Raw genomic sequence first — 15732 nt, forward strand, 5'->3', positions numbered from 1 at the left:
AAAAACCAAAACCACATTAGTATCTTATGAGAGCTTCTTACGCTTCAAGATCTTTCTTTACTATCAAAATCAACCAAGATGAATTTTGGGGTTGACACCAAGGCTGGAGAAGCAACAAACACAAGAAAGATGGGATAAGAGTCATCTGAAGAAATTAAAATAACAATGAATACAAATATGTAGATATATTACTTATTTGCATAACTGGTAGTTTGCAGTCCACTTTTTGCTACCTTCTCTGTCAATCCTGAGTATCTAACCATGGTTCTCAGATTCAGCAGCAGAATTTACTTGCAACATCTAATTCTGTTTTTCCCCTTGACTTTAAAGATTTTCAGTTTCTTACTATGTTTAATATTTGTGCCTAACACACAGATGGTTTCTTAAAGTCTCTGCAATATGTCCCAGGGAATTGGAATTTATGGTCAAGGACAGAAATCAGGATCTAATTTGAGAATTGGGATCTACAGACAGGCCTTCAACATGGCAAAAACAGGCTGTGGCTTTGGCTGGATCAACAGCAACCCAGCTACCTTCTGAAAGAAAAAGGGGTGGATTTGGTAAAAGGCTGCAAATGAAACCTTAAAATGGAAGAAATGTATCTTCTAGCACCCTGAAGACTAAACTGCCCTTCAGGGCTCTCGTGGCCAGCGTACAGGCTAACTGCATTTGACAGCAGGAAAGCTTCAGGCTTTGGCCTGAGAAAAGGGACACTTCCTCATCTCACACGAGTGTGCATTGTCACGCCGCACACTCCTATGAGTGGAGCCCCTCAAGGGCTAGCTCAGGGATGAGAAGGGATATATCAGGGCTGTCTGTGGAAATCCCTGGCTAGAGGGAGGACTTTGGTCAGCTGGCATAAATCACAGTGTGGTGTGATCAATAGTGTGGCTGTGCTATCCTCCTAAAACACATTTACACAAAAGTGGAAGATGATGATGCAAGACAGGACTTTGCTAGCACAAACTAGAAATTGTGTTTGGCTTAGGAAAGCAGAATTTGTTCTCAATTTGCACAGGAAATAAATCAACGCTTTCCAGCCTAGGTTTTCAAATCCCTTAATCAGAATTAATTCATTTAACAGAAGAAAACAGCAGTATCCTCATTCTGCAGCATCCTCATTCTGCAGCATAGAAAAAAACCACAATTCTAGTTTAAGGAATTCATCTACATGTTTCCTTTCTGGAAACAAACGGAACTTGTAAAATGGAAGCCTAGTACTTAAAATACAGCCTTAAAAGCTTGTCTGTAATGTCACATTAGCCTGACAATGCAGACAGGAATACCTGTACCTTTTGCTTTCCAAACCCCCGCCATGGCAAAGAAAACAGCCCTTTTTCCATATAAACCAGTAGCAATGATTTTCATCCAGCCCTGTGGCATGCCCTTCATGGGCCCTGCCTGGTACCCTGCGTGCATTCCTAATTTTGCTTATTTCTTTATAAAACCAGACAGCTGCTCCAACTTCCAAATGCCCTGTCTCAAACAAACACCTGGGTGACCTCTTCATCTGATGGAGGAGCTCCTGAGAAGACCAGCATGGTCAGGGTACAGCCCCAGCTCTGAGCTGCACCGCCACTGTCTCTTCCAAGAGATCTCAGACACGCCGGGATTTCGGAGCAGCGCTTGCTAGCACCTGCCAAGAGCTGCCAGACAAGGGAAACATCCCTGGGTGAACTCCTGCCTGTTAAATGCATTTCCTGGGTTGCTGTCATTGCCGATGAATCAATTTCATCACAAGGAACAATCACAGCAACAGTACCTGTGGCCGTATTTCCTGTCCCACTTCGCAGGTGGGCACACCTAACCCTGCAGCTCAGTCGTCGATGTAAATAGCCTCAAATGGGTTTTACTCTATGGCACTAACACATTGGGAGTTCCCCCGAAAGAATCTGCAGCCTTCAGCTTTGATGCTGCGAGTCTGTGTTACTGTTCCTCTTAGAAAGTGCATAGTAGTACCATGAGGTTTGCCTTTTAATAAGCATGAATATTAAAACTTACTGACTGCATAACACACAGTCCATTTGAAAACTGCTATCCCAAGCATGCTTTTGACTGCAAATGAAAACTTGCCCTGAGTGGAATTCAGCTGATAAAAATCACTATTTTCACACTGGAGCCAGTGTTACCCAAAGACTGCATTTGTACCAAACTGAAGCTAATAGAAACACATAATCTTATGAAACATCACGGGATGAGACAGCTAATTCTATTTCATATTGCAGAAATACTTTCATGGAATAACGTTAAATATTAACAGACTGCTGCCTTTTCTTCTTCTTTTACCCAGGAAAAACAAAGTCCGACAGGAGTAAGAAGGAAATACACTCTCATTCTTATCTTCAAAATATAGCAAACCAAAAATAACTTCCATTGTAAAAACACAGGGTCAGAAAGCAATAACCAGAAAAGCAAAACAAGCAGATGGGTCAGTCTGGGCTCCTACCTTTAGGGCAGAATGCTCCACAGCCCATCGTAGGCTCGCTGGGCCACCCTCATAGTGCATCCCAGGGGCAACGGCAGTCCTCGGGGTGCTGGAAGCCCCTGGCAGGGCCCTGGGCTGCTGCTCTTCAGAGGAGCTGGTTTAGCTTTCGAGCCTGTTTTCCACCAGAATGGTCCAAGCACATCACAACTCCTGGCTCAGAGCATCGCTTCAGAACAAGCGACTGACTGCCTATATAATTTAATATGATGCCACATGAGACTCATAGACCATCTGCAAAAGAAACTAAATCTGCTTTTTGCAGCTTGGTGAGTTGTGTTCTGAAGGCTGGGATGCAGTTTTGATTGTGTGCTTTCGTTATCAGTCATACAACTAAACAAAGTGCTCAAAGGGCAAGTGCAAAACACACGTTTTTAGCAATCCCAGTCCGCTTCTGCTCTGGGTAACTTGTGCCTTTTCCCCTCTTAACTGAATAAAGTCACAGGTCCCCTCAAAGCATAGGAAAAGTCTATGCATAGACACTGCAACATTTGATGGGAAATTTCTTTCCCTTTCTCTCTTTTTTCTTTTTTCTTTTGTTGATTTTTGTTTTGTTTTTAGTTTTTGTTGTTGTGAAACAAAGTCTGATCAACGGGAGTTACTTGAATCCTGTTGTCTGAATTAAAATGCATGTGTGATATTACCAAAAATTACCAAATTCAGATCCTGATCACAGTATTCTTTTCTCCACAAATCCTTCCCTACTGAAATAATTAGCAACACTCACATGGAACAAGGACTAAGCCCTGAAACAGGCAAAAGCATATAAAAAGCTAAAAAGCAGAGGAAAGGAGAGGTATGAGCCATCAAAAAAATAATAAACTACTGCTAAGAAATAAACTAGTTTTATGGTCTATGGGCTCTTCCAAAGGGGGACAGTAATGAAAATATAATCTAAAGCAATTACTTACTTGGGCTAAAAATCGAATTCCTATGAAGTTTTCTACAGACTAAAACTTTTCAGAAGCTATAAAATGTCTAAGTGCTTGTTTCAACTCGGAGGAGGGAAGTGACACATCCCTGGCTCATTTCTAAGCCATGGAAAATAGTTACCTTTCTAATTTCCAATGGAACTCCATTGAAAATACCTGTCCCAAAAGACAAGTATGGAGAATGGAGTGGTATTTGCTGTTTAGGGTTATTCAGCTGTGCTACACAGCATTCCTGCCCCAGGTTTCATATCAGGTGTGACTCCTTGCAGAAGAAGTCTCAGAGCTCTCGTCAGTGTTCTGACACCACATTCTTTGCCAGTTCTAAGGAGTCTCTGATACACACAGGTCTGCAGCTTTTGGGGCACTCCTAAAAGCAGCTTTCCCTTCCAACATTGCTATTTCATAGAAATGCACTCACAAGTAGTAATGGGGCTCCCCATTCTGACTCCTGGAGTCCCACTGCCTTCTGGCACTGACAACCTGCATTGCTGGACTGCTGAATAACAGCATTCAATTACAGACAATACCGAGCTGGCAGCTCTTTACCAAGCTTTCCTTTTCTTAATTTCTGAATAGAATCCTAAGTGTCCCACATACTTTATTATGGCAACCCCGTTTGGGACACAAGTACAGCTAAAGGAAAACATGCTTCACTTGAAATGTCCAGAAGGATGCTGAAAATTATTATATATTAAGAAAATTCATGAAGTCTGAAGTCATAGCTACCTGTACCATCAATTCAATCACTAATAAAATAAGTGATTATTTACATCTGTTCATAAAATAGTGGTTTTTTGCATGCACAAAAGTAGTTATTTTACGAAAAATAGTAAATGAAATTTGTTTCTTTTATGCTGAGTTTTTATACCTACAGAAGCAGACAAAAGATCATGCCCAGGTAGTAGGTGGGGTTACAGCAGGGTAAGAAGGTTGCAAATTAGCTAAAGCAGAGCTCTTTCCTCAGAGGGTGTAACATGGCAAGAAGTGGAAATCTTCAGCAGGTCTGAAGTGCACAGCTTGGGGACCCAGTAGAGGAACTTCTACTCCATCTTTCTGTAATTCATTTTCACTTGCCACAAACATTAACTCAAGCAGGGCTTGATTTCTAATTCCTGTAAGATAACAGCAACAACAGCACCTTTCAAAAAGCCTGTGCACTTCTCCCTTCCCTTAGCAGAGATCACTGCAGGGAGAAAACCTAGCACACTGGTAAGATGCCTTGGGCCCAGAGCTGCCCAAACTGTTCCTAAGGGCTCATTTTCAACCCTGCAATTTTCAGCTTTGTAAAAACAGAAATATAGCCAGGGAGGACTAAAGTCTTATTCAAGCCATTTTGGCCATCAATACAGGAAACAATTCAAAGGCAACATGACACTGATAGCTTAATTTGTGAAAATGGATAAATACTGGATCTGCCACATAGCACATTAACCCATGTAACAAATAAATACAGAAATAGCACTGCAATACTTGGTTAAAAGGTTTTGGTTCACAGAGGAGGAAATTCAATTAAAGCATGTAATGTCAATTACTGTCATTTGTAATTTTATTTTGCTTCCCTAGAAACAATACAGATGCAGGATTCTAAAGTTACCTGCATGTTTGATGCAAATGGGATAAAATTATCTAGGTTCTGAGAAAATCCAGATAGTAGTAGGGAAAAAACCCACAGTTTTGCCTAACCTCACTCGTGGATCTTCTTCAGAGCGCTGGCCACATGAGAACTGACAAGCCTTCCATTTAAACACATCAGCCAACAACCCAGACCTGAAACAGGACTTTTATGTTTCAAAAATGATGTTAAGTCATCAGAAAGGCTGGGAGGAGAGCAACTGCTTAATTCTCAGCTACTGCAAATGGGCACAGCCTTTACTAAAGCCAACAGAAGAGCACGGGCTGATATCAGAAGAGAATTCGCCTTACTGTTTGCACTGATTGATCCCAAATGGAAAATTACAGGCTCGGGTCCTTAATGCTTCTGTCTCCTTCGCTCTGCTCTGTGTAAAAGTGACAGAGACTAAAAGCCACGTGGAAGACTCCGAGCATCCCACCAGCACAGAAACCAACACTGCAAGATCCCATCAGTCCCTTTTCCCCTTTGCCACGGGAAATGCGCTGCAGCATCAGCACCCAGCTCTGCTTTCACACCAACAGCTGTGCAGCAGCAGAGCTCAGTGCTGCCCAGGAGCATCCTACCCACAGCACACCGCTGACGTCAGGAAAGAATTCAAAAAATGAATTAATTAAGGTACTGCTGGTGAAATAAATGCCAGGCATCTTTCTACCTTGCAAACTACGGTATGAGCTACACCAGAACTAGCAGAAAATCTGCTGTCAAGACCTCCAAGGCATTTTCCTTTAAGCATCACCACTTCTAAATATGGAAGCATCCTGCCTTTGAAAACCCAAACCTTCCTCAATAGTGTAATGCTACAGTAAAATGATGATTAGAATGATAGGGAAGAGCTAACAAAAGAAAGACTAAATCAATCAGATGCTTTCTTATGCCTCTAAATGATACACATAAATTGTGTCTATCAGGTTCCCCCAGGCTATTTCAGGAGTAAGCAGAACACAAAATGATGCAGATTCATTACAAAAAGTCAAAATCTAATCTACCTGAATTTAAAATGCCAGGAATCATATAAATGGAAGAAAAGATGGCAGACCTTGCATGTTATACATAAGCAGAAACGAGAGTTGTATAAACTGGGAGTCACACAAAGCGCTCATTTACCAAGAAATGACAGGTGAGATGCCTGGCAGTGCCAGCATCTGTTGGTGTAACTGCAGTGAGGACAGAGGTGTCTCCAAACTGCCCTTGTGCCTCCCCCTGCCCTCCAGAGGATGCCATGAGCCTGGCACGTGGGGCTTCAGGTGTGGCACTGAGGGTACGGGTGACATTTAACCTCTCCTCTCCACTCACCAGGGCTAAAATCCAAAGGAGAAGAATTTCCAGCACAGGCTGTGTGTGCAAAGGGAGAAGGTAGATACCAGAGTTATGTTTTTAGGCATGCAAATTAAAACGGTGTCCTTCCCAAATAACACACGAATGCTGACAAAAGTCATTTAAAAGGGTCGATCCCAACTAGATCTAGGTAGCAAATGCAAGAAAATTAGGCTCTTGAAAAATAAAATACTACTGATGTGACACAGTTCACCTATAATATAACTGACATATGGCAGAAAATGCATTGACAAGAACCTGAGAAACTCCAGCTCTCCCTTACTAATAATCTTACTATTATTTGCAATGCACCTTACAAGGTCCAAGTGTTACTCAAGACACTCAGGCCCAAGGTCTTTTTCCCTAAACACACAGGAGAAAGAGAATGATGTTATACCTATAAATACACACACTTTTTTATGCCTCATATCATAAACAAAATCTTTACTACAACCATACATGCACACAAAATTGGATCATTTGGAACACTCAGTAGTGCAGCCTCTCTCTCCTAACAGGCCAGCCTCATTCCCTGCCATTAAATCAAGACACATTCAGGTCTAAAACCTTCACCTGGAGCCAGACTTCTTGACTTGCTATGTGCTGACATTTTAAACTGAATGCAGGAATAGTTCTCCTCTCATTTTCTAAGCTATGCGGGATCAAAATCTAAATATCAGCAACGCTCCTGAAAAGACAAAACCGACCTCAAAGTCAACAGAATCTCAGCAGCATAAACCCAGCATGCAGATCAGACCTAAACCGTAACTGCTGCAGATTTCTCCTGTGGCACAAAAATACTACTCAGCAATAGGCAACACAATTGATTACCAAATAGTTTACTCCGTTTTGTGTCATTGCTTCTCAAGTGGAAAAAGTACTGACTTTCACGGATGCACTAAATTGGCTCAAAGCTTGTGCTAGAGCAAGAGGAAAAAACCCTTGATTTACAGACCTGCACATTAACAAGTGCCTCTTTCTTGTTACTCTGCCTTCCATTTAGAGTTCGTGTTACTGGGGTTGGATTTCCTCTAGGCCTGGGCCCTGTTCAGTGCCTGCATTACTACCCCAGTTCCACTGGAGATTCCGTTCCCAGAATGCTGCCAAGCTGGCAATACGGCTCCTCAGAGACTACTTTGCCTGACATGCAGTCAGCTATTTATTGACACACCACTGTTCCCATTCACTTCTGCACCTAAGCACTGAACTGGATAGCAGTTCCATATGTTGGATCTGTTACACTTCTCTGGAAAATTATATTACTTTGGGTAAATAAAAAGCTAAGAGCAGCAGGAAAAATATCATAAAAATGCAGCCAAATTTGTTTCATCCTGCCTCCATCAGCAAATTTGGTCTATGACCTCTGCATATGAGTCATGCAAGTGCTTTAAAACTTGCAGTGATTTATATTTTCAGGATAGGAAGTTCAAGGCTTATATTTCTGCTCCCCTACCATACATTATTATTCTTTATACACAATTTCTTGATAATTATCTATCTAAAATACATAGGCATCTTTTTTTCCTACTTTGTGGTGCACATTAACCAAAACCATTCATCTCAATAACCAGTCTCTGGGTTCTTGGCAGAGTAGAGCTGAATGTGTAGGTTATTCCTGGAACCATACTAGGCTGATGCTCTCATCATAGCTTTAGTCATGGAAACAGGCTTGCACCGAGACAGGCATTGTTTGCTAAAAAGGAAATTCCCGGCATGTCTGTGAGAAACGAGGAGTAATAGGGTACACCAGCTAAAAATGTAGTATTTGCACAGGGCTGTTGGTTAGAAGGCTTTAGGCTGCTCTACAAATCAGGTGATGCTTTTTGGAGCTCCGGGCTCGTGTCCTGCTGAGAAACCACTCTCTGTATTCACAGTCCCTCTGCAGCACAGCTTCACTCCCTGAGACTTCCCTTCACACAGGAGCAACAAGTTCTCTTCAAGCTTGGAAGAGATCTAGCAAAAGAGCTGACTGTCCAGTTTCTCTAAGCATTAATAGCGGGGCTTTTGGATCCACAAACCTGCGTCCTCTGTGGCCTATCTGCCCTTTACCACAACACTTGCAAGGTTATGAGGAGGGTCTCACTGCCTTGACAGGGACAATTTGTGATTCTGCCCCACGAGAAGCACAGCGCAGCTCCAGCCATGGCTACTGACCTTTCCACGCAGGGACCAACTCTGAATTGCTGTACTGGTGAGCTGCCACTGAGTAGGCACTCTTTGCCTGACTTCCCGTGAAACTCAGCAAAGAGTCCCTTCACTGAATGACAGTGTGAAAATCTATCTCCACAGATAAATTCTGTGCCGCTCTGTGTCTTCAGCACTTGCCTCTGTAGGATATTTCAAGACAGCAAAAGCAAAGTGTCTCACTCATCAGAGTCTGGGGAGTTTGTGTGACACTGGTGTTTATCCTCTTTGCTCTCTCGGACTGGCCCTGCCCAGACAATGAAAACCTTTTCATCTCATCTCTCTAGAGTACTAACAGAGATCAATAATTCTGCTTTATCAAACGGAAAATCTCTGGGGTCTTGTGAATCATGTGCTGGCAGCTTTATTTAGATGGAAATCTATGTTCATCCCTGGGAAGCCTTGCTTTATAAAACGATTTTCTGTAACATTCAGACTTCAGTTGATCGTTCAAATAATTTTTAGGCTGAATGAGTTAAAACACAGGTGAAGTTTCCCTGCTGAATGATCAGCTCAAGCACAAAACCTGACCTGACAGATCTGGATCAGTTTTAGAAGTCGGCTGCAAAATGTTACATCAGTGAGCAAGTTAATCCTAACGCAGGACCTGAAAGCTTCTGTTTTTCTTCAAATGTTTCCATTTTCATTAGTACTACAGGGCATGTCAGGCGAATCCTGCCCTTTGTTACTTGTGCAGCCCGATTGCAATTAAGCTAACAAGTCTGCTGTAGTACAGGATGGTGTCCAAACCCTTTTCATGGCTGTGGTAGCTCAGGAAGAAGAAAGCAAACCCTTAATTTGTCACTGAGGTAAGCATTTATCGACTGTGGGACCAAAGGAAGGTCAACACATCTCTGCTGTTTCACAACTACAATGGCACTTTAAGCCTCCTGATACCACTTTGATGCACACAATGGCCATTATCACTATTTCATGAATATGAGAACAGACACATAGAAAAAAAAAAGGAAGAGAATTTGCACGCAGCCTCAGAGCAGAACAGGATTAGTGCTCAGAGGCTGCTGGCTCCCAGGCACAGGCTCAGTCCCCACACCATCACTCTCACCCACTGTCCTGACAAGCTGGTCACCTCCTCAGCGCTGCTCTCCCCTTCCAAGGCCTGTGTTTGTTATCACCTTTCCAGTCTCCCACTCTGGTGCTGCTCCTGCCACTTCCTCCCCACAGCTTCCCCCTTCTGCACCCTACAGCTGCAGGCATAGAGCCAGAGCTGCTATGTCCAAGTGATCTTGTTTTCCAGATCCCACGGGGAGCAGAACCAGGCAGGTAAATGATGAAAACCAGCGCCCCGTGTTGCCAATCTAATTTATCATATTTTGAATGCAGGTATTAAAAATATGGAAATTATTATTGACTCTCTCTCGTCCCATTTAGTGGCAGGCACCTTAGACTGACCATTTGAACTTTGCCTCAGAAACCTGTTTCCAGAATTAACTGCTGATTTTACATTACATCCTAGACTGAGTATTTCTCACCATAATCTCCAGCTCTCTCTGTTCCCTGTAAAACATTTTTTCCTGTCAATTTCTGAAAATCTTTAAACAGTATTAAGAAGAGAATCTGATAGTCTATGCTTCTACAAACCAGTGTAGGCAGGACAAAATTCAAAAGTACTGCAAAGGCAAAAAAAAAAAAAAAAAAAAAAAGAAAATTCCTGGCTCAATCAAAGCTTAGCTCAAGAGAGGGAAGATGTTGCCTGTAAGAGTCAGAGGAATCTCCCCCCTTGCGGAGGAGCAGAGGCGGCCGAGCCGTGCTGAGAGCAAAGAGGAGATGCTCGGCGCCTGGCCGGGTTCACACAGCCGCAGCTCTCGGCCCCAGCAGGGCAGGGGACAGCCCAGAGCTGCGCCCCACCACAGAGCACCTGCATGCAAATGCAGCAGCACCAGCCCCGCGCCTCCACGGGAACCACTTGCCATAAGTAAATGCACTTTGACAGCAGCGCCTAATAAGAGGAAGGAAATGAGGGAGAGAAAGAAAAGTGATAGGAGACAAAAGGACTTTATAAAACAGGGCTTTATTGCTTTCATTTGCAGCATTTTCCCTTTGTTCTGTTGAGCCTTCCGATTCCAGATACTGCACAAAAGAGATACCTGTCTAAAAAAGTTTATTTCAATCTGAAACTGACTTGTAAGATGCTTCACTAATTCAACAGCCCATTATCAGGGGTAACAATGAGCTACCTCTAATTAATTTGGTGCAGCCTTTGCTTCTGATACCAATCAAATCAATATTAATGGGGAGTTTGTGCTCTCTCATTACAGCACAAAAAGGGTACCAATCTTCTCATGAAGATTTTTGGACCATAAACTGTGTTTGAGGTCAGCGTAACTGGCTTCTTCCCACACCCTTTTTTTCAACCAGAATGGAAAAAAAATATATAATGACGTGCTATTTAGTACCTGGATAAAAATCTACACTCAGGCTGCCTACACCAAAAGACTGAAACCAGTTCAATATGAAGAAATCTCAGTCTAAGAAAATAAAGATTTTAGTAGCTCGCAGAGCTCAAATTAAACACTTAAATAGGTAACACTAGATATTTCTCATGCTGCCTCACATTTCTCTATTTATTTTTATCTGCAGGATCAGGCGTGTTAGAGAGGGAGGCCTGGTAAGAATTGCCTCAGCCATCATTCTTGGTTACTTACATCTGTGGTCAATTTTCCACACTTTCTTCCATAAAAGGTAAACGAGGCACTGTACTTGCAACAGGATAATCTAAACAATATGAACAATGTTACTGTTGAAGACCATCTGGCTCATCAAGCACAGCTCCAGACTTTTAACTCCTTGAATAAAGTGTGGAACCCCGCAGTGGGTTTTTTTGGGTTTTTTTAAACCGAAATTCATTTTTAAAATGGTAAAAGTAGAGGGCCTGGAGACACAAGGGATTCAGACAGGGAGAAAATTCAGTTTCTAGTTTTATCCTTTTTGTATCTTATGTATGTTGCAATCCAGGCTACTGACAAACAGTCAGACGTCAAATTTTTCAATAAAAAAAAGCCCTCCACGAGTAACTGGTGTGTGTGGGGTGGGTGTTCCAGAGGGGAGACAAGAGGGTTAAGTATTTCATAATTCACTTCAACTTAATGGCCTGATTCTGCCACTTCTTAAAAGGTAATAAAAGTCAAAGAAGGGTCACCAGGAATTAGAGGAAAACAGGGGGGAGGGATAAGGGCGAATGCGACCAAAGAAGGCTTTTGCTAATTGTGCACACAGTTTCTTATCTGTAGGTAAATTAACAAGTGGCTGCTCTCTGGGAGAAGAACGTGAAAGCGGGCAGGAACAAAACAACCTGGAAGAGGGCGAGCCAGCAGGGAGAACGCAGCGATCCCCAAAGGCCAGAGAGCAGAGGAAGCGCTGGAGCTGGCTGTGCCCCATCCTCCAGAGGCCAGCCCATGGCTCTGTGCCTCAGTTTCCCCAGGCAGCCCCTCGCAGGGGACTCAGCCCAGGGGAGCAGTGCCGGGGCTCACCTCAGCTCCGGGAAGCTCTGGAATACAGAAGGGCAGCCAGTCGTGGCTTACAGCACGAGAGACACACAGGAGTTAAATATCCTTACACTTCCAAAAGGCCACGGACTTCAAAACACGCTTGGTTTTCAACCGAGCAACAGAAAGAATCAGATTGTGTCGTGGGTCGCTGTTCAGTTTTCGCTCAGCTCCCTGATTTCTCAGTTCTGTGATTTCTCTGTGCACAGAGTGGGTTAAAAAGCCCTGTGAGCGTTGGCTGTAACAGGGCAGGGCTCTGGTCCTCAAGAGGGTTGTTATCCTCCAAAGAAGTTTTAATGGCATTTTAAAAACCAAAACAAAACAAAACAATAAAAACATCCAAAACAAAACCAAAAACCCACAACCAACTGGTTGTTGAAATACTTCAATGCTTTTTATTTAATTTCTAAACATATTTTTGGAAAGGAAAGCAAAGAAAATGAATTAGACCATAGCTGGATTTTTTTCTTTTTGTGTAAACACAAAAATTAATTTTCATATTCAGCGGTTCCTTGCTTTAAATGCTGCATCTTGCTTTAACTAGAAACATCAGCCTATCTGGTTTCTAGGTAGAGCACACACAGGGCTGAACCTTCCCCTACAGTAAGTTCTTCCAGCCACTCCCAAAAACATGTGCCCACAACCCTTTTTCAAAGTCTACTCTAATTTAGATCTAATTTTCATTGAAGTTAATATATCATAAGCCCACTGCAATATGTACTGACATACATATGCTGAATTCTTGGCTTACAAAATCATTTTAAGATGCAAGAAGGACTTTTAAAATTATTTTTAAAGAAATTGTATTTAATATATGCTCATGACTCATCAATTGAAAAGAAAAAGCAATGTTACAGTAAGCAAGATCAGGCAGTTTTATGATTAATGGGGTCAAAAAGTTAGAACTCATGTTTAAAGCTTTGGTTACTCACACTGAAACAATTAACCCTATCTATCGAGCATCAGGCCCCAAAAAACAATGCAAAATTTCAGAAAGAAGCAATACTATGTTACAAAACACTTATTTCGGTGTGTACCCCTTCCCTTCAGAAACAGAGCAACAGATTTCACCCATTTATCAAGAGATTCTCTGGGTGTAACTCTTCCAAAACAAATCTGGCTTTGAAGCCTGAGATGTTAGAGTGCAATGTGTAAACTAGGCTTGCCCTAATGGCTATTTTGCTGCAAAAGCATCCTGTTTTCTGCTGTCCCAGCTGAAAAGTCCCTTTCCTCCTACTTGAGCTAATATCAGGATTTGAAAAATGAAAACAGAGGTGACTTGATCAGCAAGGAATCTGCTGCCGAAACCTCCCGTGCGATCGCGCCACACCGGTTACGGACGCGCCTGCCAATGTGTGGTAGCTCAGAGAAAAATCATTCCTTTAAATTTATTTTGCTGCTAGCTCGACTGAGTGCTCGCGATAGCCAGCATCAAATGCACTGTAAGCAGCTCCTGGATTTTAATTAAGAGCATTCCACAGGAATAATGCTAACACGTGCTGAGTGATAAACATATAAGCACTAATACTGTTCTGTAAAGCCTTAAATTACACGCTCCACTGCGCTGGATTTAAACCCTAGAAGACACTGGCACCAATTGCTGGGATTACAACTTTCAATTAATCCTAGAACTAAATTACTGGATTTCTAACCATGTCTTTAATCCACACCTGTCTGCTAAGCCTTTCACCACATTCACACTTAATAACCCTTAGCATTTTTCATCGAGAAAGCTCAAAGCTTCTTCCAAATTTAATCCCTGTCACCGCTCCACTTCACACATCTGGAAACTGAGGCACACAATAATTAAATATCCCAGACTAATGCAGCAACCTGTGCCACGGCCACTGCTTTAGAAAGGGGCAATTGCACCTTGTTCCAAACTTGCTGATCAATCTCACTCCCACTTGATCATCGTCTCTTGTGCAAGTGTTCACATGGCCTTATGGTAAATTATGCCAGGAAAGAGCTTCAGATTAAAACTGAGGGGTAAAAGGAGTTACATGCATGTAAATGAACACAGCTAAGTCTGTAGCCATTATTTATGAGGCACCTGTAAGTGGGCACCTTTCTAGACCTTCCTATATTGACTCAGCACAATCAAGGTCTACAGCTGCCTTTGAAAACCTCAGTCATGTTCCCATCTAATTGAAAAGAGATAAAAGAAGAAAACAAAACCAAAATATTTTCTCTGCCTGATTTGGGACTGTTCTCTATTTGAAAAAGTAGTTAATTTCTTTTCTAAATAACGTTAAGGTTACTCAGACTAAATACCATCAAGAAGCATTTAGCCAACATGTGAATTTCATATAGCAAAATCCTCAGATTTTCTGAAAGCCTCATGCCCATACTCTTGTCCACACCACAGCTGAAGAGCTGCATGGGTGCTATGCATGGTGGAAAGCTGGGGAGACACTGGGGAGAGCTTTGCACCTGCATTTCCACACCTGGAGTGCTGTGCCCAATTCTGGGCCACACAGGTGCTTCGTGACCTGGAGCATCTCTCATGAGGATGAGACCCAAAGTCCCAAAGCTCTGGTGCACTCAGAGATTCTCCAACTCAGAAATGCTGAGAATATTGAGAGAACTGGAGAACAGAAGCACAGAACAGGACAAAGAATCTGCTCAGCCATGCATACCCTCAACTACTCTCTACATGCACAGACGTCAAATAACTAATTAAAATTAAAGAAATCTAAGCCACATGCATATACACAAACACCTCATTCCTCTCCTGCACTCCTACTGGACTCATTTAGTAGCCTGGTAAAAAGTAGTCTACTGAACAAATATGTTCTGGGCATAAGAACTGTCACAAATCAACATTATTGAGAATAATTCTGTCTTTCACCTAACGTTTGATATATTTCATTAGGTATATTGAAATCCTTGTACACACCAGGAAGTAAATGGCCTGAATATTTTGAGAAGTGTGAAGCTGACATGTATCACTTCTCAGGAAAAAAATTATCCTCTCCTTTTTTGGTTGTCATTACAAAGTACGTCGTTGTCTCCTGCAGATGAGATCCCTGAAACTGCACATTCTAGTCTGTACTCTGTAGTAACTGCTTTGAAGCAAAAATAAAAATTCTTGGGTCACAGCTTCTTGTGCACAGGTTTCCATGTCAGTAGCAACAACGTATGTAACACTTTTAAAGCCTGATGAACTAGAAGACGAGGAGGATTCAGCTAAACACAAAATCCCTTACAGTGCCTGGATAAAACAACTGAAGAAAACCGCTGCAGCTGCTTGTACAGTCTCTAGGTTTTGGCATTCATTATTTAAGTTCAGTGGAAACTGTTCAGCCTTGAAGTAGACTGACTCATGCACTTTAACTTCCAATTTCCTGCAAACAATCCATTAGTTTTTGGCAAGTTCCATACTGCACAGTACTTCCCTGAAAAGGGCAGCTCCCAAACTCTTCTGATTTCAGCAGCGTTTTTTCAGTTTAATGAAAGTAGAATTTGTACTTGTGCCCTTGCAATAGTGAGTCAGATCCCCACCTGAAGGTGTCTGACACACTTACCAGAGGCAGATGAATGACTTTGCTTAGAAAGGTTCTCTTCAAATGTACTTGTTGGGACAAATCCTACTGGGCTGTACTATATGGGCATTTCTCAGAGCTTAGATGTGCACTGTTAAGTTTTACCTGACAAGGAAAGCAAAAGAAATATTTTCAT

At 42.3% G+C, this 15732-nt stretch overlaps 1 protein-coding gene across 2 annotated transcripts in view; it reads right to left on the bottom strand.

The window, feature by feature from the left end:
* PARVA (parvin alpha) overlaps positions 1-15732 on the bottom strand; it is a 64908-nt gene that overhangs the window by 32080 nt on the left and 17096 nt on the right. The window contains exon 1 of one of the 2 annotated variants that reach the window (XM_038137841.1): positions 2447-2826. The exons of the other annotated variant lie outside the window; for it this stretch is intronic. Coding sequence (XP_037993769.1) covers positions 2447-2474 — 28 coding nt within the window. The 5' untranslated portion in view covers positions 2475-2826. Of the gene's footprint in view, positions 1-2446; positions 2827-15732 lie in introns of those variants that run through there. 2 annotated transcript variants of the gene reach the window in all.

This window comes from Motacilla alba, chromosome 5 (assembly GCF_015832195.1).
Source record: "Motacilla alba alba isolate MOTALB_02 chromosome 5, Motacilla_alba_V1.0_pri, whole genome shotgun sequence".
NCBI lineage: Eukaryota > Metazoa > Chordata > Aves > Passeriformes > Motacillidae > Motacilla > Motacilla alba.